This window comes from Littorina saxatilis, linkage group LG15 (genome assembly GCF_037325665.1).
Source record: "Littorina saxatilis isolate snail1 linkage group LG15, US_GU_Lsax_2.0, whole genome shotgun sequence".
Lineage (NCBI taxonomy): Eukaryota > Metazoa > Mollusca > Gastropoda > Littorinimorpha > Littorinidae > Littorina > Littorina saxatilis.
This window is the reverse complement of record NC_090259.1, coordinates 4,084,832-4,107,476: the sequence shown is the minus strand read 5'-3', so window position 1 is coordinate 4,107,476 and position 22,645 is coordinate 4,084,832. Positions and strand designations below refer to the sequence as shown.

Below are 22,645 nucleotides of genomic sequence, written 5' to 3'. Positions count from 1 at the left end.
CCGGATCACTTTGGCCATAGGCGGACGTGCTTTCCACCAAGCCACCAACTGGCTGGCTGTTCTATTAGCCGAACAGCAGTTCTATCCCACCGCGAATTGCGCCCACCGCCAAGAGTCGTTTTTGTGGATTATTTCGCATTTAGGTCCCAGGTAACATTATGAAGTTTTAATACGATCAATCGGACCTATTATCAAGTTAGTGTATCAACTTTTGAACGAACTGCGCCCAGTAGTTTCCCAGCAATAAGCTGTTAAGTGGAGAAAGACACACACACACACAGACTCACACACACACACACAGACACACAATTAAAGTCTGCTGAGCCCAAGTAGGCCTACTAGCGTACTCGGAGATAAACGTACAACATACCATTAAATAGGGAACAAGTCAAAGTCACGGCATTATGCATTTTAAGGCATTTTTTGTTTTGTTTGTAGTTTGTTTTCTGTGCACACGAAGTTTTGACGCCCTTGACCTTCGACTCAAACTTTCGTTTTCCGACGTTCGTTTCGCTTCGTATTCCGGTTCAAATTTTGCTTTTTGCTCGTCACTTTCCGGGAAAACACGAAAATTCTGATGCATCCAAATGATGCATCAAATTGTGAAAATGATGCATCAAATTCTTGGTTTTGGATGCATCAATTTGATGCATCAGTTGATACGATCCGCGTTCCGTATGTTTGTTTACTGCATGTATATTTCGCTTGGTTTCAAAGATTGCTCCGCACTGATCGCACACATGGTCCTTCTTTTTGACTCACATGCGTAGCAAAAGTGAGTCTATGTACTCACCCGAGTCGTCCGTCCGTCCGTCCGGACGTCCGTCCGTCCGTCCGTCCGTCCGGACGTCCGTCCGGAAAACTTTAACGTTGGCTATTTCTTGGACACTATTCAGTCTATCAGTACCAAATTTGGCAAGATGGTGTATGATGACAAGGCCCCAAAAAACATACATAGCATCTTGACCTTGCTTCAAGGTCAAGGTCGCAGGGGCCATAAAGGTTGCCTAAAAAACAGCTATTTTTCCCATTTTTCCCATTTTCTCTGAAGTTTTTGAGATTGAATACCTCACCTATATATGATATATAGGGCAAAGTAAGCCCCATCTTTTGATACCAGTTTGGTTTACCTTGCTTCAAGGTCAAGGTCACAGGAGCTCTTCAAAGTTGGATTGTATACATATTTTGAAGTGACCTTGACCCTGAACTATGGAAGATAACTGTTTCAAACTTAAAAATTATGTGGGGCACATGTTATGCTTTCATCATGAGACACATTTGGTCACATATGATCAAGGTCAAGGTCACTTTGACCCTTATGAAATGTGACCAAAATAAGGTAGTGAACCACTAAAAGTGACCATATCTCATGGTAGAAAGAGCCAATAAGCACCATTGTACTTCCTATGTCTTGAATTAACAGCTTTGTGTTGCATGACCTTGGATGACCTTGACCTTGGGTCAAGGTCACATGTATTTTGGTAGGAAAAATGTGTAAAGCATGTGAGTCGTATGGGCTTTGCCCTTCTTGTTTAGTGGTGTGCTGGTGGCAAGCGCCATTGGCTCTGTACTCAGGGTCCCCACTGGTTTTTAGAAACAAAATTTCATGACTTTTCCATGACTTTCCATGAGCCTCAATAACATTTTCCATGACTTTGATCCACAGGTCGCCATTTCTGAACAGGCAAACTTTTTACGTCTTGTCACTGCCAGTTTTGACACTGGCTTGCTTTGCACTGAATTTGAGTCAGTTTCTACGCAGTGTCTCTTCGACAAGCAAGTCAAGCATTTGCTACACAGTCAGAATATCGGTAATGTTTGCTGGTCCTGTCATTTCACTAAACTGGACCAGCCACTGTTTGTATCCATCTGCACTTTCGTAAATTCCGTTTCGTAACCGTCACTGTGACTTGACGAACTGTCATTTTTTTCACCGCGATACACAGTTCATTGCGAAGATCTTCCTCGGTAATTCGTTCCAATTTCGCATACTTTTTGTTGTCAACAAACAACTCGAAAGAAAGTTTCAAACTCATCATCCACCATCTTGCTTGTCGAAGCGCTAAAGTACTTTATCGATGCAAAAACAAAAGCAGAAAACTTCGACGAAACCGACTCAAATGCAGCGCAGACGACACGACGAGATAACGGAAGGAAGTGAGCCTCGCTTTGGCTCAAGTGCCGTTAAAAATACCGTTATTCTCGTATGCAAATACGAACGAGAAGTCCGTCATACGAACAAGCCTTGTGCTGGCGACGCAAATTACGCAAATCGCTATTGGCTGGCAAAGGGGGGGGGGGGGGGGGGTGGGGTTAATGTCTGGGCAACGAAAATCGCCGCTGGCATGCTAAAGGTTAATTTTTTTCTTTCTTATTTTTGTTAAATTCCATGACTTGAATTGAAATTCCATGACATTCCAGGCCTGGAAGATTAAAAATCAAATTCAATGACTTTCCAGGTTTTCCATGACCTGTACGAACCCTGTTTACTGATTTCAACGTTGCCACTGATGTCCAGTGTACTGGCGTAGATAACTGCCTCCTCAAGAACGGAAAGATGCACAGCCATCTGAAAGTAATCTAAAAACAAGTCGCGTAAGGCGAAATTACTACATTTAGTCAAGCTGTCAAACTCACGAAATGAAACAGAAGGCAATACAGCTTCGTCAATCGCCGTGACAAGGAAAATGCTCACTTTTCACGTGCAAAACGAAGTGAAATTGACAAGCCGGTAAAGCGCGGTAGCTTCTATTGCGCGAAGCAGGAAAGTACGCTTTTCTGTATTCTTTTTAATTTGCTGAGCTTGTTTTTGTATTCAAACATAACATATCTATATGTTTTGGGAATCAGCAAACAATAGAGAATAAGATGAAATCATTCTTGGATCGAATTTAGCATTTTCAGATTTTGAATGACCAAACTTCTTTTTAAATCTTTTTAAACTTTGAAGCTGAAATGCAATCCCATAGTACGGGCTTCGTCAAAGGTTGCCTGGCTAAAGTTTTAAATCAATTTGATAAAAAAAATCGGGTGTGACAGTGCGGCCTCAACAAAAAGTCGGATATGACGTCATTAAAGACATTTATTTAAAAAAAAAATGCTGGGGATATCATACTCAGAACCCCTCATGTAAAGTTTCATGAAGATCGGTCGAGTAGGTTTCTCTGAATCGCTCTACACATACACAGACACAGACACAGACACAGACAGACACAGACAGACAGACAGACACACACACACACACACACACACACACACACACACACACACACACACACACACACATACACCACGACCCTCGTTTCGATTTCCCATTCATGTTCACACATTTAGTCAAAACTTGACTAAATGTAAAAAGGACTGATAGAGCCTGGATAATGTTTTTTCTTGATTTATCTAAATTCTGCTCATGATTATCACAGGTGAAGCAAATGGCATGATAGGAGTAAATACAAATGTACATGTTACTTAGTTCAGTCTTAGTTGCCGTGCTGCAAAGCAAGCAAAACTACATAAATCAATCTTCGTTCTTACCAAAACACCCAGAAAGCTCCGTCACCGAACACATTACTGAAAAGCGTACGAACGGAAACAATTTGATGAAAGTGGTACGAACGGACACATTTTCCCGTCAAAATCAGTACGAACGGACACAAAACTGTTTTATGCAAATTCAATTAATCTTATGGTTCACATAGGTCCAATATCACACGCATTCGTACTTTGTGCTATTTGAAGACGATTGGAATACACAGAACTTGTAGTGGGGGCCTGTTTCACTCTGATCTAACGAATGTGTATGAACGGAAACGCTTTTCGTACGAAGGGAAACATGCACTTTTGTACGAACGGAAACATGGGGTATGAACGGAATCAACATGTTTTCAAAAGACAAGTGATTGTACAAAAGCCATGGGTTTCTATAAACTTCTGTTCAAGCGAAATGTCGTAACAGGCAATGGTTTTGGTGATCATGTGCAAATCAGGGGTCAGATTCGATAACAGAGCGAGAAAAACAAGAAAATGTTAAAAAATCTGGCAATTCTACCACGTTCGGCCCGCGTGTGTAATTATGAACGGAAACATCCGGTGGATGAACGGAATCAGTTGACACACCGTGACACCAGAAAGTTATTCTTCATTGCTCATATTCAATCTGTTATTGATTACGCATCCACTCTATGGGACTCCGCAAGTGAAAATTCCTTAAAACCACTTAGCAGATTACATAAAAGAGCGCTAAAAGTAGTATTACTAAAGCACACTACCCTCACAGAGTTAGACTACATACATTTAGGGATCTTACCTCTAAAGTCAAGACTGCTTTTTAACAAAGGAATCTTTATGCATAAAATTATATCCGAAACTCTACCCCAAACCATTTGTTCAAAGTTCTCTTTGAAGAATTCACACCACCTTATGAAATTTAACACTCCTCTTCCTAGGATAGACTTATTTAAGTCTAGTCTAGTTTATTCAGGTGGCCGTCTCTGGAACGCTCTTCCGAATGCCTTACGGGAAGCTACCAGCACAGATTCTTTCAAAAACAAATATATATCCCATTTAATGAAAATAGTATATTCTTGATTGTTATGTCCTTTGGGACACAGTCACTCACTTTTGATTTATTGTTTTGTTCACGAAATTATGATGTTCTGCATAATATCCATTGTCTTGCAGAGTTGATGTACTATTGCATAGTATTCTGACTCTAATTGACTCGCAAATGTTTGCTTTGTACCTTGTCATGAACATGTATAAACTACAATGTTTCATATAATGCACTTATGTACATAAACTTATACTGTTTTACTAATTATGTAAGTATGTAGTAGTAGTTATTATAGTAGATTTAGTCCCTCTTTAGGGCGAGGGCCAGATGCAAAAAAGTATACCAATGCTTATTCTGTTACCCTCGTAAAATAAAGAATTGTCATTGTCATTGTCATTGTCTCTCTCTCACATATGCAATCAAGAAATTACGAATAATTTTTTCAGGTGCATCCAGCAAACCAGAAACCCCAGAGATCATATGTATAGACGGAAGGTCTGTTACACTGGAATGGACAGCAGCTGAGGAGAAAATCAACACTTTTGTCGTTCAGTTTCGTCTGAAAGGCGGGCCGAATTGGAAAAATGCCACAACAAAGGATCAAACGTCCACAATTGTAGTGACCAAATTCAGTGAAAATCCAAACAACTGTGAATTCCGCATCGTTGCTGAGTTAAAACGTCATTGTGGTATGCAATGTTGGAATCGTTTGCATTCGTTTGCGTAAAACTGTGTATTCTTGTAATTGTAGAAACATCTCTAGTCAATAGTCACGTCAAAGTAGACATTATTTTAGCACGTATTTTACACAATGATTTTGCCAACAAGTCACCTCATCTTACTTTATTTCCTTTGCTCTTTACTCAAGTGAATCAAATGTAAGAACCTGTCTACTTAAGTTGGTATCAAAAGAAGGTTAATAAAAACAATGCGTTATTGTTGTGTAAAAAACAAATGTTGGTCCTTTGGCAAATAGAAATGACAAGGATAAAAATCTAATAAAGGAGTGTTATGTTTCTCACACCAACAACATACTGTGGGAATCGTTGGGGAATAATGCACCTTTCAAAAGACAGATCTTCAAAGATGACACCAACACAGACAGGTGAAAGCTGTTACTGCAACAAATGCTGCCGTTGAAAAGTTAACAAGAGATGATGCACGAATCACAAACACGGAGGTATATGACACATAGAGAATTGAAACGGGCACCCGTAAATGTGATCTGGCACAAGCCTTAACGGGTACACAATCGTTGCAGACAGTGGGTGCCCGTGCTCTCTCTCGTGTACAAAAGGGGGTATATCTCAAAATGTGCATACAAATGCTGTCATACTAGAGGGTACGGGCAAAAACAATCGCGCCGACATGTTTGAACGGTATTTCTAAAGACGGGCGCTGTGGCGGGGTGGTAAGACGTCGGCCTCTTAATCGGAAGGTCGAGGGTTCGAATCCCGGCCGCGGCCGCCTTGTGGGTTAAGTGTGGAGATTTTTCCGATCTCCCAGGTCAACTTATGTGCAGACCTACTAGTGGCTCATCCCCCTTCGTGTGTACACGCAAGCATAAGACCAAGTGCGCACGAAAAAGATCTTGTAATCCATGTCAGAGTTCGTTGGGTTATAGAAACACAAAAATACCCAGCATGCTTCCTCCAAAAGCGGCGTATAACTGCCTAAATGGCGGGGTAAAAACGGTCATACACGTAAAATTCCACTCGTGCAAAAACACGAGTGTACGTGGGAGTTTCAGCCCACGAACGCAGAAGAAGAAGAAGAAGAAGAAGAAGGTATTTCTGAAGAATGTTTAAGTGTTACGCAACTTTGACAGGATCTTTCGAGAAAACGGCGTGATCAAATTAACGGTGAGCTGTGCGATAAAATGAGGTTCTAAGAACTTTCAGAATAGCCTTTGTATGTGTGGCTGTATGTGAACATGCACGTAACTGATGCATAACGTTAGAAACACGTGATTGCAACAAAACAAAAGTGAGCTGAGCTTTAAAACAGGTAGCATTACCCCTACTAATGTATATGTCTAACCCTTGAACTAAAGAAAAGCCGTGAGTTATAGTCATCCCAGACACCCAAGTGCACGAATGGGAAAACCATCATTAGGTTTTATACGCTAGGAATTTGGGCTAGTCCATGATGGTGATTAACAACATTCCCTTGCTTAGTTGACTGGATGTGTCATTTACATCGTGGCGAATGAATAGTAACGAAGTTTTGAATTTGAACCTGCTGTGCTGAAAAGGTCTTAGTCTTCTTAGTTATTATTGTATAGATCTACATTATTCAGCTTCAAAAAAAGCAGCAGATGTTAGTTTTCCACACTTGCAACAACTAAAACCACTGTAAGCATCAACCTCGATACGATTGCGCTTTTTGATATAATATATAATGATTGTGTGGGTTTTTTTTTAACTTGTGCATGAGGTTTGTTTTGGGTTTTTTTTTCACAAAGTTCCATATTGACATTGATAAGTACCCTTGTGCTCCCACCGAATAAAACACATTCACGCAGACGTGCGCATGCAGGAAGGAAGTCCTTTAAATGAATGTTAAACCCTTTCAGGCGGGCCTAACAGTTCCAGTGGACCAGAAGTTATATCAATGGAAGAAGGGTCGGTTACCCTTACGTGGACGGCCCCTGAAGAAGAGTTCAACACGTCAGTCGTTCAGTATCTACGGAAAGGTGACACAGTCTGGAAAGATGCCATTTTGGCAAAGCCGATTATTACGACAACTGTCACTGCTCTCCAGGGAAGTCCCAAAGGATATGAGTTCCGTGTCGCTGCTAAAGACGGGCCCAACACAGGCGACTTCTCTGAACCTGGTAAGGACATGCTTCTACACCTAATTTCAGCAGTTTGAATCTGTAAAGGACTGGTAAAATGTAAAAAATGTTGCTCTTCCGTCAAATCAAGAGTAGAAGGAAAAGGAAAGAAGATAATCCTCTACCGGTTGTTGTCCCTTCAACAAGTATCTCCAGTGTTAATTTTCAAAGATTTTGATTGTTTTTGCAATTGTTACAAACAAAGGTATGTATTTTGTTTCAGCTTCCCACTGTTCCATATGCGACGCAGTTTACGCGCAGGAAAAAGCAACAATGAGACTGAAAGGTTCTTTGGAAGACGCTTTGGAGAACCCAAAAGAGTTTTACAAGTACATCAACGGTTTGCTGAACAACAAAGCTGGAGCTGTGGTTATTCACGCCAAAGATCGCAATTGTCTGGAGAAGTTTGATCAAAAAGTTGATTCGAAATTGAAAGACCTGGTATCAGACGGGTCCATGTACCACTGTGTGTTTGAAAGATCCTACTTTGACCAAACGCATCTCGTGTATCGACTGAAGACTTCCTCCAGGAAAAGGCCTATGAGTACATTGGACTTTAAAACCAAGGTCTCGCACAACAAAGGCAAGGACGCCCCTTCTTATATCAATATAACAGTCTTCGTCGGCGAGCTGTGCTCCTCCAAACCACATCCGAATGCAACCTGTGCAAGGGAATACGTCTTTGAGCAAGGAAATGAAATACCAAGAAAAGTGAACGGCCTTCCAACAGACGAAGTCTTGCAGGAAAGCATGTCAATACAGGCTAAATCATTGTTGAACTGCAAGCTTTCCCAACTCGCCGAACACTGCTGGGAAAATGGAAAGTTAAAGGAATATATCACTGCATTTACCAAAATAAAAGGTGGTGGCTCGGTGTTCTTTGCAGTAAGTGAAGAAAAAAAGGAGGAGCCTGCGTGGATCAGCTTAAGTCAAGACATTGTTGATGTCACCAAAAAGGGCAAGGTCGACAAATGGCAGATATGGCAAGATAAAAAGGTGTCAAACCCTACACTGTACTACGTGGCAAAGAAGTCCAAAATAACCGAAAAAAAAACGGGCAAGTTCGTCACCGAGGGCGTACAACTCACAGAACAAGAACGACGTGACTTTCGACAGCAAATATCAGAGCGTGTAGAGAACGAACTGACGTGGGTTGGCATACAAGATCATGCCGATACTGTCAAAGTTTTCTTCCATTCAGTTCAGAAAACCACGACTGGCGACGTCTATGTCATTGAGGTCAGGATCAGTAACTATCACGGTCTCTGCTTCTATGACAAAGATGGCCCAGAGTCCTACGTATGCAGGTTTCCAGAGCCAGGGCCAATGTTCACGGCACGCACAAAGCTGGATCGTGTGCCCCTTTACGATTGGGTCCAATCCTTCATAAGAAATTTTGAAAAGCATATGGACAAACTAAACAAAATGTCGGACGATTCAAAAGTAGAAGCGTGTTCTTTCTGTCGCTTTGTGTCAGAAAAGTGTTAAAAATACATTTTGGGTAATTGAGGAGAAGACCTTTGTTTTCAGTTCAATAGCATCAAACTTCAGTTTTCAAGGTAACACAATGCTCTTTGACCTACTGGTCAGTTAGCTACCTGAATTACCTAGAAGCTACTTGTTCTGTCAATCAGTTCTTTATTTGCATTAACCGAGAGGATGGGGTCAACCGCCCAATTTCGGTGGTCTCGCCGTCTAAAAACCGATCACGGGGACTCAGAGAACTTTCTCATTATACGTCATGAACCTTTGCTGTTTAGCTCAAGAGCATTGGACACTGAACTGTTCCTCCAATGACTTCATTAGCAGTACATTGTCTGTTGTCATAAACGTAACTTTTCTCGTGGTGGACCGGATTTACACGATTTGGTTTTTTGAATATTGAAATGTGTACTTCACATAATGTCATCCACTCTAAACAGAAGTGTTCTACTTTTGAACACATTTCTGTAACAAGTTTTGAACACTTTGTGAAATAGTACGTAGTTCTACGAGCATTAGAGGCACACATAAGAATCACAAGTTCACAAGTGTTTATTTGAACACTAGTAAATACTATATAATTATGTGTGCTCCTTTTGCCAGTAGAACAATGTACAATGTCACTAAATATTCAAAATGTGTTACAGAAATATGTTCAAACGTTAAACACTCCTGTTTAGAATGTATGGTTCATGCCGCATTAGTTTCACAGATATATACACGTGTGTCGTACTGACCCAGGTAGAACAGTTTAAAGTTACTGAACTTCTCACTTCCAGGTGCATGGAGCCCCTAGCGATTTTAGTCATGTCTCAGGCATGTGTAAATTTGGAGAAAAAATAGAAAACTCCTTTTTTTAACGTATTGATATTCATCATTGTAAAGGGGAGACAGCGTGACACACGATCAGTTTTGATTCATGTTCCGCACGTTAACTAACTGCGTCCAAATCCTACATGAAATACTGCTGGTCTACAGGAAGGACAGCGAATTCTTTCTATCAGTTTACGACAAGACATTGTATTTGATTACGTAAGGAAATCGCAAATCAGGCTATTTCATCCCATTTTTACATACCGCACAAACTTCAGCCCCAGAACGTGATCACTGGAAATGTTGATTAATCATAGCTCAAACTGGACTACCACTCCCTTGCGTTGTAACCCACAATCTCTCAGTGACTGCACATACTGACCATAAGGGTGCTGTCTCATGTTTTTTGAAGGTCAGGGTTAAAGTGCTAGTACTTGACCCATTTCATGGAAGCTATCGAATATGCAGCTACAGAAAACAAGAACGTGTGACTCTTGTGTGTGTGTGTGTGTGTGTGTGGGTGGGTGTGTGTAGGTGTGTGTGTGTGTAGGTGTGTGTGTGTGTGTGCGTGTGTGAATCTGTTCTTTTTAATATAGAATGTTCCATTATTGTTTGGCTCTCAGTAAGGAGTACACCTTGCATTGTGGAAATAATTAGTTGGGTATCTTCATTCGTGAGGTAAATACATAAAGCCTTCTCTTAATTTGTTGTCAGGATTTGTTTCACATTTTAATGGCTGTCGCGGGATACGACAAAATCGGCCAGCTAGTCAAGTCAAGTTTCTTTCCGTTTAAGGGCTAAGAGTTTTTGAATTTTTCTGTCTGGATAGACAAGAGGTGCAATTTTGGTTTTACCAAGTTTATATGCCAAGATCACAATCTTAATACAGAACTGTCATTCAACCTTCGCCGGTCGTCGTGGGTCCGTGTGGACCCAGAAGGGTGTTTAATTGCAAATATCTCTTAAACCAGTTGGAATTTTTTAATGAGCTTTTAAGAATGCCTCAGACACCTAAAAAGCTCTTATGTCCTAAAAGATCATTAAATTTCAGCGAGAAGTAATTAAAACAAAACAAAGGTCAAATTTAGACCCATGTTTGTCAAACTGAAGGAACTTACATAAAAACTAGGGAGAGAAGTCACAAACCTTCAGGTATTGGCTCTAAACATCATTTTCTACGATCTGTTTAATTTTGGAGTTAATAAGCAAGTCGCGTGGAGCGAAATTAATACATAACAATGTGGGTCCACACGGCCCCACGACGTCCACAGAAGGGTATTCACGTTTTTCTTTTTGTTGGCTCACGTAAGTGTAGCCTATGCGATCGTAACTTTGTCTGTCTGTGCGTGCGTGTGTGTGTGCGTGTGTTTGTGCGTGTGTATGTCTGTGGTAGAAACTCTAACATTTGAAGACGTCACATTACATTGACGTCACATTATGACGTAAGAGGGTTAGACGTCACGCGAAGGAAGTACTGAAAGTCTCGGTCATTATTATTTTGAGCGGGCCGAAACTAGTGTACATGCAGACAGACAGATCTAGATCTAGTGTCTCGCTTTCTTGCACAGTTTCACCTATTCTCTTTCTCTCTCTGTGTGTGTGTGTGTGTGTGTGTGTGTGTGTATGTGTGTGTGTGTGTGTGTGTGTGTATGTGTGTGTATGTGTGACGGAGTGATTGAGTTTGTGTTACTGTTTGTCGATTTCTTACGTGAGCCTTGATGGCTTCGCCTCTTGTTTGAGAAGCTTTTGTCCGCAATTACTTCTCGCGGAAATTTAACCACGGCGTCTACGGAAGGGGATGCACGTTTTTGCTTCTTTGGAAAGCATGGGTCTATGGAAGGGTATGCATATTATTCCTTCTTTGAGAAGCATGGGTCCGCACGGCCCCACGATATCTTCCGTGTGTAGTTGATAACTCGGTCGGGCGAAGGTTGATACATGCAACCTTCTCTGTGGACCGTTACAGGGCCTCTCTGTAATTTGATACATTCTTCCTTTGAGTCTGAATAAGTCTTCTCCATTCATTACCATAGCGTTGTGACATTTCAATAGGGCACACCTGCATCCCAGCAGGATCAGTAGTTTTATCATTTTAACAAGTCAGTAAGAGTGGGAAAGATATTCAGTGAAGCGACAGCCTGTATATGCATGACTCGTCCCACCAAAGTCAGGACTTTTATTGTACTCTAAATTATTATCATGCGCTCTCCCGCATCCGTTGCGAAGATGACCAACAGTGGTCCCTGCAACGTAAACGATCCAGATCCAGATTCAGATCAAGTTAAGGACGGCGTCAATCTGTCTGATGACTTAAATGTGCACAGAGCCATGACAACACTGTATTCATTGCACGTAATGTGATCCTTCTTGTAAAGGCAGGTTTAATGTAGGTGACTTTGAGAACGTGTGCGTGGAGTGAATTACAATGGGACCTCCCTTTAAGACTCACCCCCCCCCCCCCCCCTCCAAAACCCCACTTCAAGACCTACATTTTTCAGATGTTCTGTTCATAACCTCTTTAAATTTACCTTCATTTTAAAAATTCCTCCCTTTTTGAGACCAAACTTGTGTTAGCCATTAGGAGGTCTTAAAAGGGGGGTTCCACTGTATCAGGGACTTGTGTGTGTGATTGCTCTGTATAAAATGTGTTATGCTGTTGTTGTAAAGCGCTTTGAGCAGAGTTTAACTCTGGATATACGCACTTTAGGAATATTATGTATTATTTTATTTTTATTATGCATGTTTGTACAAAACAGTGTGTGTTGGGAGGGAGAGATATGTGTCTAAGTTGTAGAATAAAACAACGTTGCACCTTATTTTTCAGCAATTGTTATACACACCATCAAGTCCGATATAAAACAATTAATAAATATTCGCACACTGGCAGTGCATGGATGGAGCTTAGTCCAGACTTAATGTTTACACACACACACACACACACACACACACACATATATATATGTGACCGCTTTTCCTGTTTAACCTTTTCAAAATTAGATCTAACTTGTTCGCGTATCCATTTTTGGATCTGCAGGCTGGTACAGAGTGACCTCCCTTTAGGCTTTTTCAAATTTCCCATGTTTTAACCTAATTTCTTGGTTAAAACTTGTCTAAATTTCTAAATTCTTTCTTAATAAATATCAATTCTACACTTTGGCCTTAAATCAAAGTGTTTCCCTTCACAGATATCCTCTTGGGGTTGTCAGATGAGGGTAGTCTCCCATGCCAACAGAAGCTACCATTCAGAGAATGGTTTGCTTCTTAGTTGGATACCATGGGTTGACAACTCTCGCCATCAGTTCCACCTGACCACTGATGAGACACAATAGTGTCGAAACACGTGTCTGGTCTAGGTTCAAATATTATGTTCTTCCTCAGGATTAGATTGCCTTGCGATACGTCCCCCACAAAAGGACTTTGCTCTGTAAATCTCGGTCCCCCTTGAGGAGGGTCAGATGCTCCCAATAGGCTGTCTGTGAAGGAATACTTATTTCTCTCTATCTCTGCTAAGAGATTTTAACAAATCTCGGAAGAAAGTCTCTGCTGACTTTCAATTGTTTCTTTCACAATTTCTGTTTTATATATATATATATATGGGTGCGTCTCAGAAACTGATCCTTTTGTGTGTGCCATAATCAAATTAGCCCACAATTGAAACATACTGAATTTTAAATCATGATATTGGTATTTTTGAGAAGTAAAATGAATAAAGAAATAGTACAAACAAAACTGAGTATTTTGCATGATTATTATGAAGGTTGTTTTGCGAAAGAAATGATTAAATGCGTGAAAAATGGAGGTCTGATCTGTGACATGAACCATCAACTAGTTTTGCACCTCACTACAAGAATCGTTTAGAATGTCCAAGGACTGCTATTCTTGTTATGTGTGTTTGGTTTAAGTGTACTTGACAGTTGAAATGTTATTTTGTCCACAGAATTGTTTTTTTAAACGAAATTAATCGCTTGAAAGTTTGCCATCACTGTCGTAACATAGGTTTCCGCACGCGTGCAACAGCAACAAGTCCTAAATTTGAACTTTAGAATTTGCATATTCATCTTCAACACGATCTAGACATGAAAGGGCATAGAACATCGCTAAGCTAAATGTTATTTAAGTATTATTTTATCAAAATTGCATCGGCAAACTAAGTTGAAAGTTGCGCAATATGACATGCTTCTTCAAAATTCAGTTACGATGGTGAACGGTTTTGCAAATAATGTTCAGAGTTTTGAAGAAAGATCAGAACTATTTTGCGCGTAGTGACTTAGAGGTGCGGGTGACTACGCATGCGCAGTTACAGAGAGAAATAGTTCAGCTTCCAGCAGCGAAGAAAGATTTCGAGAATGTTTCCGAAGTCTGTGATTTTGTTACGACAGTGATCAACACCCCAGGTTCTTGAGAAAAGGTGAGTTTTTGCTGCTATGATATTCTATGAAGTGAACAATTAGGCTAAACATTTGTTAATAATAGTTTTTCTTTCGATTTCACCTAGTCAAAACTTGACTAAATGTTTTAACATAGAGGGGGAATCGAAACGAGGGTCGTGGTGTATGTGTGTGTGTGTGTCTGTCTGTCTGTGCGTGTGTGTGTGTAGAGCGATTCAGACTAAACTACTTGACCGATCTTTATGAAATTTGACATGAGAGTTCCTGGGTATGATATCCCCGGACGTTTTTTTCTTTTTTTCGACAAATACTTTTGATGACGTCATATCCGGCTTTTTGTAAAAGTTGAGGCGGCACTGTCACACCCTCATTTTTCAATTAAATTGATTGAAATTTTTGTAAAGCAATCTTCGACGAAGGCCGGACTTCGGTATTGCATTTCAGCTTGGTGGCTTAAAAATTAATTAATGACTTTGGCCATTAAAAATCTGAAAATTGTAATAATTTTTTTTTTTTTATATAAAACGATCCACATTTACGTTCATCTTATTTTACATCATTTCCTGATTCCAAAAACATATAAATATGTTATATTTGGATTAAAAACAAGCTCTGAAAATTAAAAATATAAAAAATTATGATCAAAATTAAATTTCCGAAATCCATTTAAAGGAACGGTAAGTGTCAATGTTTTCTTTAATTGTAAAAGTTGTATGTTCAATGGAATGGTAAGTCTGAACAAAATAATTACTTTATTTTGTTTTTAGCCAGTGAATGTGGATGCATCAAAATCTTGATAGACATCAAACAAATTCATGTTAGTGAAACTAGTACACATATTGCATCAATCTTTGGTTGAAATCGCTGGTACTTGCATGTTTCAGGTGCAAGAGATTCGACCTGATGAACTGGTGGTACCGTTCCTTCGAAGGAAACCGGAGGGGAACTACTATTGCTTTCCAGGGATCGATGATATTTCCTTAGTCCCTGCATCTGATGCAACCATGATTCGTGACCCCAACTTCAATGCCAGGGGGCATTATTTCTTTTAAAATAAATTAATTAACTGCAAGTGGCAACTGTTCTATATGTAACCAATGCCTTTGGTTTATTGTCTTAACAATTGAATGAACCACTTTTGAACATTTGCATTCTTCATGTCAAACCTTATAATACATGTCTGGTTGTTCGTTTCCGAGTTACGTCGGTGATGAACTTTTCATTAATGTTTCTCTTTTTTGGGGCAAAGTTTTCTTGATTTTGTCCAGCTTTTTTTCTTTCTGTTCCTGTTTTAGTGTTTGGCATTTTACCTAAGAAGAATCTGGTTGCAAAATCAGCTTCATTTAGTAAAGTTTGTGGGAAAAAGCATAACCGTTTCTTTGTTACAAAAGTGATGTTTCCATGTTACATCGGTGACCATTTTGCATTCTTTTGGGATAACTTTCTAACATTTTGTCTTAGAGCAACAAATCTTTGTATATATGCTATTGTGAAGGTTAAATGTCAATAAGACTGAATGAATGCCATGTATCAACATGTTCTGATCAGGATATCATTAATTAATTTTCATTTTTGTATTGAAATTTTGACGAATGCATGGAACATTGAAAAAAACATTATTTTGTTGTTTGCATGTAGTCATTTCATATTGAACTCTATAATGGCTTGTGATTCAACAATAATAACTGAATAAAAGTCGTTTTCAGCCTTATAAATGCAGTTTTTTTGTCTTTTATTTTTTCCATGTTACACGGGTGATTTTGCACACATGGTCCAAATAATGCTCAACATATGGCAAACTAAAGGCAATGTTATATTTTTTCTTGTTTAAACTGAAAAGGTACACCCTGAGAAGTGTGTAAATAGTATTATCAAAGTTTTCTGGGAAGATTTTACTTTTGGTGATAATGTCACAAACAGAGGACGAGATTCTGAGACGCACCCATATACCCATACACTAATGCACACTGCACTGTACAAACATACAAACACATACGCGCAAACACACACACACACACTCACTCACACACACATACTAATGCACACTGCACGTGTACAAACATACAAACACATACGCGCAAACACACACACACAGATTTGCAGAGAGGAGAGCAACAAGGAACATAAAACTGAGTGTTTTGCTGTGTGCGAGCATTATTTTGACACCTGCATGCTTGAATATTGTTCTGATCTTTGTTCCACGACTCTGCTGCCTTACCGTAAAGACGTGTGTGTGTGTGTGTGTGTGTTTTCGGTAGGTGTACTTGTGTGGATGTAGAAGTGTATTGATGGGTCACGACCAAACTACGCGACATCGACTTACATGTAAAACTGCTTCGTGTGCTGGGTGCTTGAAACGTTATTTTTTAGTAAGTGTTGTTTTTGTTGTTGCTTTCCTCGTCATTTGTTTCATGTTGTATACACTCAGGACTATTTCATCTCCGTTCATTTTGTCAACTTTTTTTCCGACAACCGCGTCAGCGATTTTGACAGGACCATGTCAAAATTGTGTCATGTTCATTCATTTTGTTTTCCTACTTTGTATAAAAACGTTTATGACCTCTTTGTTTACCTGCTTTTCGCAATAGCTTTCCCCTGTTTTTCGCTCCTTAACCACTGTTATTCCCTTTTAGAGAGAGAGAGACCCGTTCACTGATGCTTGTCCCATGCCTAGCTACCGATGCCCAGCCCTGGTTCTTCTTCTTCAAAGAAGTTGTAACCTAAATTTTGAATGCCTTTAGACATCGTTAATTTCAGATCCAGGGTTGGTTGTTTTTACGCAATATCGGCCAGGTGCTCGCAAAAATTGTTTTTTCTTGATTTTGACACCGTCCTGGTATATATGTTTTTAGTTTTTCACGGACAAAATGGTTTTCGAACAGCTCTCTTCATCTTTTTCCATGCACATTTCTTGTGTGTGTACTACGAGAAAAATATTGAATGTTTCAACTCCACACCCTTAAACCCCATACCCGACTCAAAATCGCAACCTTCCTATTTTAGTCAACCAATTGGAAGTAAGCGTTACGGGCATATGCTTTGGAACATTATATTCGTGCATAGTTTTGTGACACATGTTTTTGTCATTTTGCTGATGGTTTTATTGTCAGGAGATGTCCACCCAAACCCAGGCCCGCCTGGTAGAGAGCATGTTAAAGATACCTCTATTTTGCATATAAATGTACGTAGTTTGCGAAACAAGATTGATATTTTACAATGTGAAGTTAAAGAGCACGATATTGTGACTTTGTCAGAAACTTGGTTGTGTGACTCGATATCAAACGACAGTTTATGCCTCAAAGGATTTCATCCCCCAGTGCGTCTTGATAGGCCAGATGGATATGGAGGGGTAGCTGTTTACGTGAAAAACGATTTTATTTGCAAACCAAGGCCTGATTTGTTAATTCCAGGCCTTGAAGCAGTCTGGGTAGAAACTAAATTATTGCAAGAAACTGTGCTGGTTGGTTCATTTTACCGACCACCAGACTCTCGGATTGATTATTGGCACTTGGTTGACGAATCTGTAAAGCAAGTAATGAGAACACCACATAAATTTCTAATTCTTGGAGACTTTAACGAAGATTTTTTGAATAATCCATCTCCCCACTTTCTTAATTTAATACAAAAAAACAATCTGCACCAGCTCGTTACTGAACCCACACGTATTACAGAAGCTAAATCCTCATGCATCGATCTGATCCTGACCACGAGTATAAACTTAATCAGTGAAGTTGTAGTGTTACCCCCCATTTGTAGTGACCATTCTGTGCCATGTGTAAAATCAACGTCACAGAGATTAAAAAAAAAGGTCAGTTCAAAAGGCTATATATAATTATGCCAAGTTAGATGTTGATACATTTTTGCTTGAATTGAACAAAATTGATCTTTTGAACACAGTTTTAAATGCGTCCATTGACGAAGCTGCTGCCTTGTTTTCTGAACATTTATTCCGTGTTGCAAAAACATGTATGCCTGTTAAGATAATAACAGTACGTGAAGATGATGCCCCATGGATGACTAAAAATATTTTACAATTACGAAACGCAAAGAAATTGTATACATCAAGTTGCTAAGCGCTTAAATACACCTGAGCAGTGGGCATTATTCCGCCTGACTAGAAATCAGTATACAGATGAAATTCGTAAAAGAAAAAGAGATTATTTTCTAGAACTTGATGAGAGGATAAATTGTAAACAGAACTTCGGAAGCAAAAATTGGTGGCAACTTGTTAATTCCTTTTTAAAGAAAAAAGGTGTTGCATGTAACGAAATTCCACCGCTAGAAGATAATGGAAAAATTATTGATAACATTTGTGAAAAAACGATTTTGTTTAATAATTATTTTGAAAGCCAGTCTAAAGTTGAAAATCCAGACGATCCCCTGCCCGAGGCAAATTGGTGTAATACATCTTTATCGACTTTTGAATTAACAGAAGCTGAAGTTGTCCAAGTGTTAAGGAATTTAAATTTATCCAAGGCCGTGGGCCCTGACGGAATACATAATAAATTGCTTGTAGATGGATTACCTGTTATCATTTCGCCGCTTACAGAGTAATATCAAATGGAGACAGGGATATTACTCTTCATACACAAAGGGAAGCCACTGAGTTGTGTCGCCATTTTTTCCTGGCAGGCTGGGAATTCGAACACATCGAACAGGGAACGCAGAAGAAGAAGAAGAAGAAGAAGAAGAAGAAGAAGAACACCTCGAACATTCGAATGACGTAAATAGAACAAACGTCACATTTTTCAGGCAGCAGAAGTGTGGTGACGCGGCCCAGAACAAATGACGTCAGAAAATGACGACACCGCCAGAAATAAAAACAATGCGACACGCCTACCAACCACGATGTCAAAAACACGTGGGCATCTAATGAAATCGGTACAAAGCCGTTCTCTTTGCCAGTGACATCGTAATAATCACGAAAGCTAACATTGAATCTCCGGTAGCAGGTAAGAGAGTGTCTCCCAACCCGTGATGCTCACAGCATGATTGCATCAGAATACCACATGTTAAAACCGGTGTTTGAACTAGAATAACAGCCAGTAGTATTAAGAACAAGTGTCTTGTGTATGCAGCCCTCTTTCTACTGTACGCTGGCAGCAGATAATACAATAATTGAAGTCCTTCGAGACATAAGGGGCCCATAAGGCGAAAAATTGCTTTAATTCCACCCTCAAAAAGTCCCAGCCTTCAAACCGTAACAAATAACAGTACGCACTATTAAGCAAAATTATAAACCAAGCCTTGATTATTAATTTTTATTATTACACTTGTATCGAACAAGTGACCTCCACCTTTTGATTGGCGTTTTTATTACATGTGAATCGGACTTGTGGCCTTTCAAAGTTGCGGTGACCTTTGACTTTCAACAGAGGTCATATGTAACAGTGGTTTTTAAAAACATAATTTAGTTGGCTCATATATCTGAGACAAATGATCGGACAACAGCCCTTTACATTATCGTGACACATATTTTTCTGAGGCACACTGGACAGTAGTAGTGCAAAGGGTGGGGTTAATCAAGGGAGTGAAACCCCCCCCCCCCCCCCCCCCCCCCCCCCCCTAAAAACACCACCAAACTGTCGTTTTTTTTGTTTTTTTTTAATGCCGTTTTGATCGCTCTTGCGTTTACAACCCATCTCATCAAATCGTAATTTATTTCCAGGCTACCAGCAATAAAATACCTCAACATGAGGAACAAATTTAAAATAAACTCTGGCAAAAGACGTGACGTCACAAAGTTTGAGTATGCACAACATTTTCGTTTACCAGTGCACTGTACTTCGTTACCTGCCCATTGCTGCTTTGGGTGATATTTTTTAAATGACTATTCCTATGCAGATGTTTGTGTAATTGGCCGTTTTCAAAACATACCCATTTTTCGATTTTTCGGTCCAAAATTCAAAACGGGCACTGTCTTCCGAGACTCATAGCTCCGAAACGAACCCACTACCCTATTTTTTTTATGCTGAATGCATAGCAGACAGATCGAACTTAAAAAATAACCAACTTTTGGGAGAAAACAAATTATATTTAACGGGTCCAGTGAACTACCTTAACAGATCCTTGTCCGAGGGTGTCTTTCCAGTTGTCTGGAAAACTGCTCACATTACGCCCATTTTTAAGAAAGGCGATAGGAGTGCTTGTTCCAACTACCGTCCAATCTCTTTGCTGAGTTGTATTGGGAAGGTGCTTGAAAAATGTATACAAATCCGTGTGTTTGGTTATTTGAAAACATATGATTTGATTACACACTGCCAATCTGGTTTTATTGCTGGTGATTCGACTGTTTATCAACTATTGAGTATATATGATGATTTTTGTGTTGCACTTGATAAAAACATTATGTCACAGGCAATATTTTTTGATGTATCAAAAGCTTTTGATAAAGTCTGGCATCGCGGTCTGCTCCACAAGCTTGAGGCGATAGGTATAAGAGGTCCCTTGCTTGTTTGGTTTGAACATTACTTGAGCGATCGCAGGCAAGCAGTTACTGTAGTACTGAAAGGAACCAAATCAAGTTATGCTACCCCTTCTGCTGGTGTCCCTCAGGGTTCTGTCTTAGGACCTCTTTTATTTCTCATTTATATTAACGATATTGGTGTTGGTCTTGAATCAGTGTTGAAACTCTTTGCAGACGATACGAGTATGTATTTAAGTTTAGATAACGATGATGTACGAGCAGAGATTTTGAATTCTGATTTGGATAAAATTCGCACATGGGCTTCTAAATGGAAAGTCACTTTTAATTGTCAAAAGACAGAATTGTTGGATATTTGTAGGCAACAAAATGTTTTACTTCCACTATTGTATTTCGAAGATGCACACTTAGTTGATGTTGAAAATCACAAGCACCTTGGCGTCATTCTACAAGGTAATTGTAAATGGGATTCCCACATAAAAAGTCTGATTGCTAAATGTAGAAAGTCAATTGCGTGTTTTGGTTTATTCAAGCATCGTTTAAACAGAAAATCACTTGAAGTTATATATACATCCTTTATGTTACCATTGTTTGATTATGCGGACGTTATCTGGGATAACTGTACACAGTGTTTGGCAGACGAGTTGGAGACATTGCATCTCGATGCAATCCGAATCATTGTAGGTGCAGTACGTGGCACAAGCCACCAAAAACTGTATAACGAATCGGGTTTTGTGCCCCTGAAAGAAAGGCGACGTCGTCATAAACTTTTGCTGTATTATAAAATTGTAAATCGTTTAACCCCAGAATATTTATATTCCAAACTGCCGGCGGCCTGGTTTCCGATGTAAATCCTTACCACAGACGACGCCCTCTTGAACGTAAGTTTCCATTGTGCAGAAGTGAGTTATATAAATCTTCATTTTTTCCTTCAACGACAGCTTTGTGGAATAATCTTCCAGAAAATATACAACAAACGCAGTCATTTGGTGAATTTAAAAGGTATTTGACCGATGGAGATGTTGTTGTTCCACAGTATTATTATTTAGGCAACCGCCAGGGACAGGTACTTCACAGCAGGTTGAGATTAAACATGAGCGATTTGCAACAAGACTTAGTTAACCGACACCTCTCTGATAATTTAGAATGTACGTGTGGAGCATGCCCGGAAGATTCTGAACATTTCTTGTTACACTGTCCAAAATTTAAAGAACATAGAACCATTTTATTCAATAGTCTGCCAACACACGTTCTAGACTGCAAAACACTCTTGTTTGGAAATACTGATTTAACTATATCTTTGAACACGAAAATATTCTCTGTTGTACAAGACTATGTTATGTTAACTAATCGCTTCGGCTGATATTATATTAACTGTGCAATTGATGTAGCCAGGCATTCTCTCTCTCCCTCTCTCTCTCTCCCTCTCTCGGGTGCGTGATACACGTTCCCGTGTACTGCAGCGGCGTGCAGTAGCTCTGACAAATTAGTCAAATTGGTGAAGTACCACGTCATTTCATGAGTCAAATTTTGGTGACGAACTGTGTGAGTGACCATGCCAGCCGTTCCACTGAACTTTAGGGCAAAATGTGGCTGTTTTGTGGCAACATTCATCGCCTTCATGCATCGTCGGGCCATGAACAAGGTCAAGATACGGACATTGAAACTCCATTCTCTGTGTGCCGGTGTAATGGTGGGTTTGCTCCTGGCGCAGATTTTCTACTGCAATCTCCTACAACTGTGTGGCGACGTTGAACTGAACCCTGGCCCTCCCAAGCCGATACCACAGGACCAGATGCGCCAGACAAGGCTGACGAGTAAGAGTGGTGAGTCTGGCGGCGGGCGGAGAGAGAGTATGGACAAAAGTAACAGCGAACCTACCTTGAAAGATGTGATGGACAGACTGGCGTCAATGGATTCGAACTTTGACAAAAAACTGGCCACTATGGATACTAACCTGGAGAGAAAGCTGGACAGCCTAAAACAAGAGATGAACGCGGCCTACACTGAAACAAGAGAAGAAGTGCATGAGTTGAGAGAGGAAGTAGGGCACCTGAGAAAAGAAAATGAAAATCTCAAGTCTAGACTCGACGACATTGAAATGAAGGCTGACGATCTTGAGTGTCGTTCCAGGCGGAACAACCTCGTCT

The 22,645-nt window shown here is 39.9% G+C and overlaps 1 protein-coding gene and 1 long non-coding RNA gene across 2 annotated transcripts in view; both read left to right on the top strand.

Moving 5' to 3' along the window:
- LOC138948256 (uncharacterized) overlaps positions 1-9,343 on the top strand; it is a 30,185-nt gene extending 20,842 nt beyond the window's left edge. Inside the window, exons 3-5 of the mRNA XM_070319774.1 lie at positions 4,999-5,241; positions 7,128-7,388; positions 7,612-9,343. Coding sequence (XP_070175875.1) covers positions 4,999-5,241; positions 7,128-7,388; positions 7,612-8,876 — 1,769 coding nt within the window. The 3' untranslated portion in view covers positions 8,877-9,343. The remainder of the gene's footprint in view (positions 1-4,998; positions 5,242-7,127; positions 7,389-7,611) is intronic.
- Positions 1-22,645, top strand: part of LOC138948276 (uncharacterized) — a 289,660-nt gene that overhangs the window by 186,921 nt on the left and 80,094 nt on the right. The gene's annotated exons all lie outside the window — the stretch shown is intronic.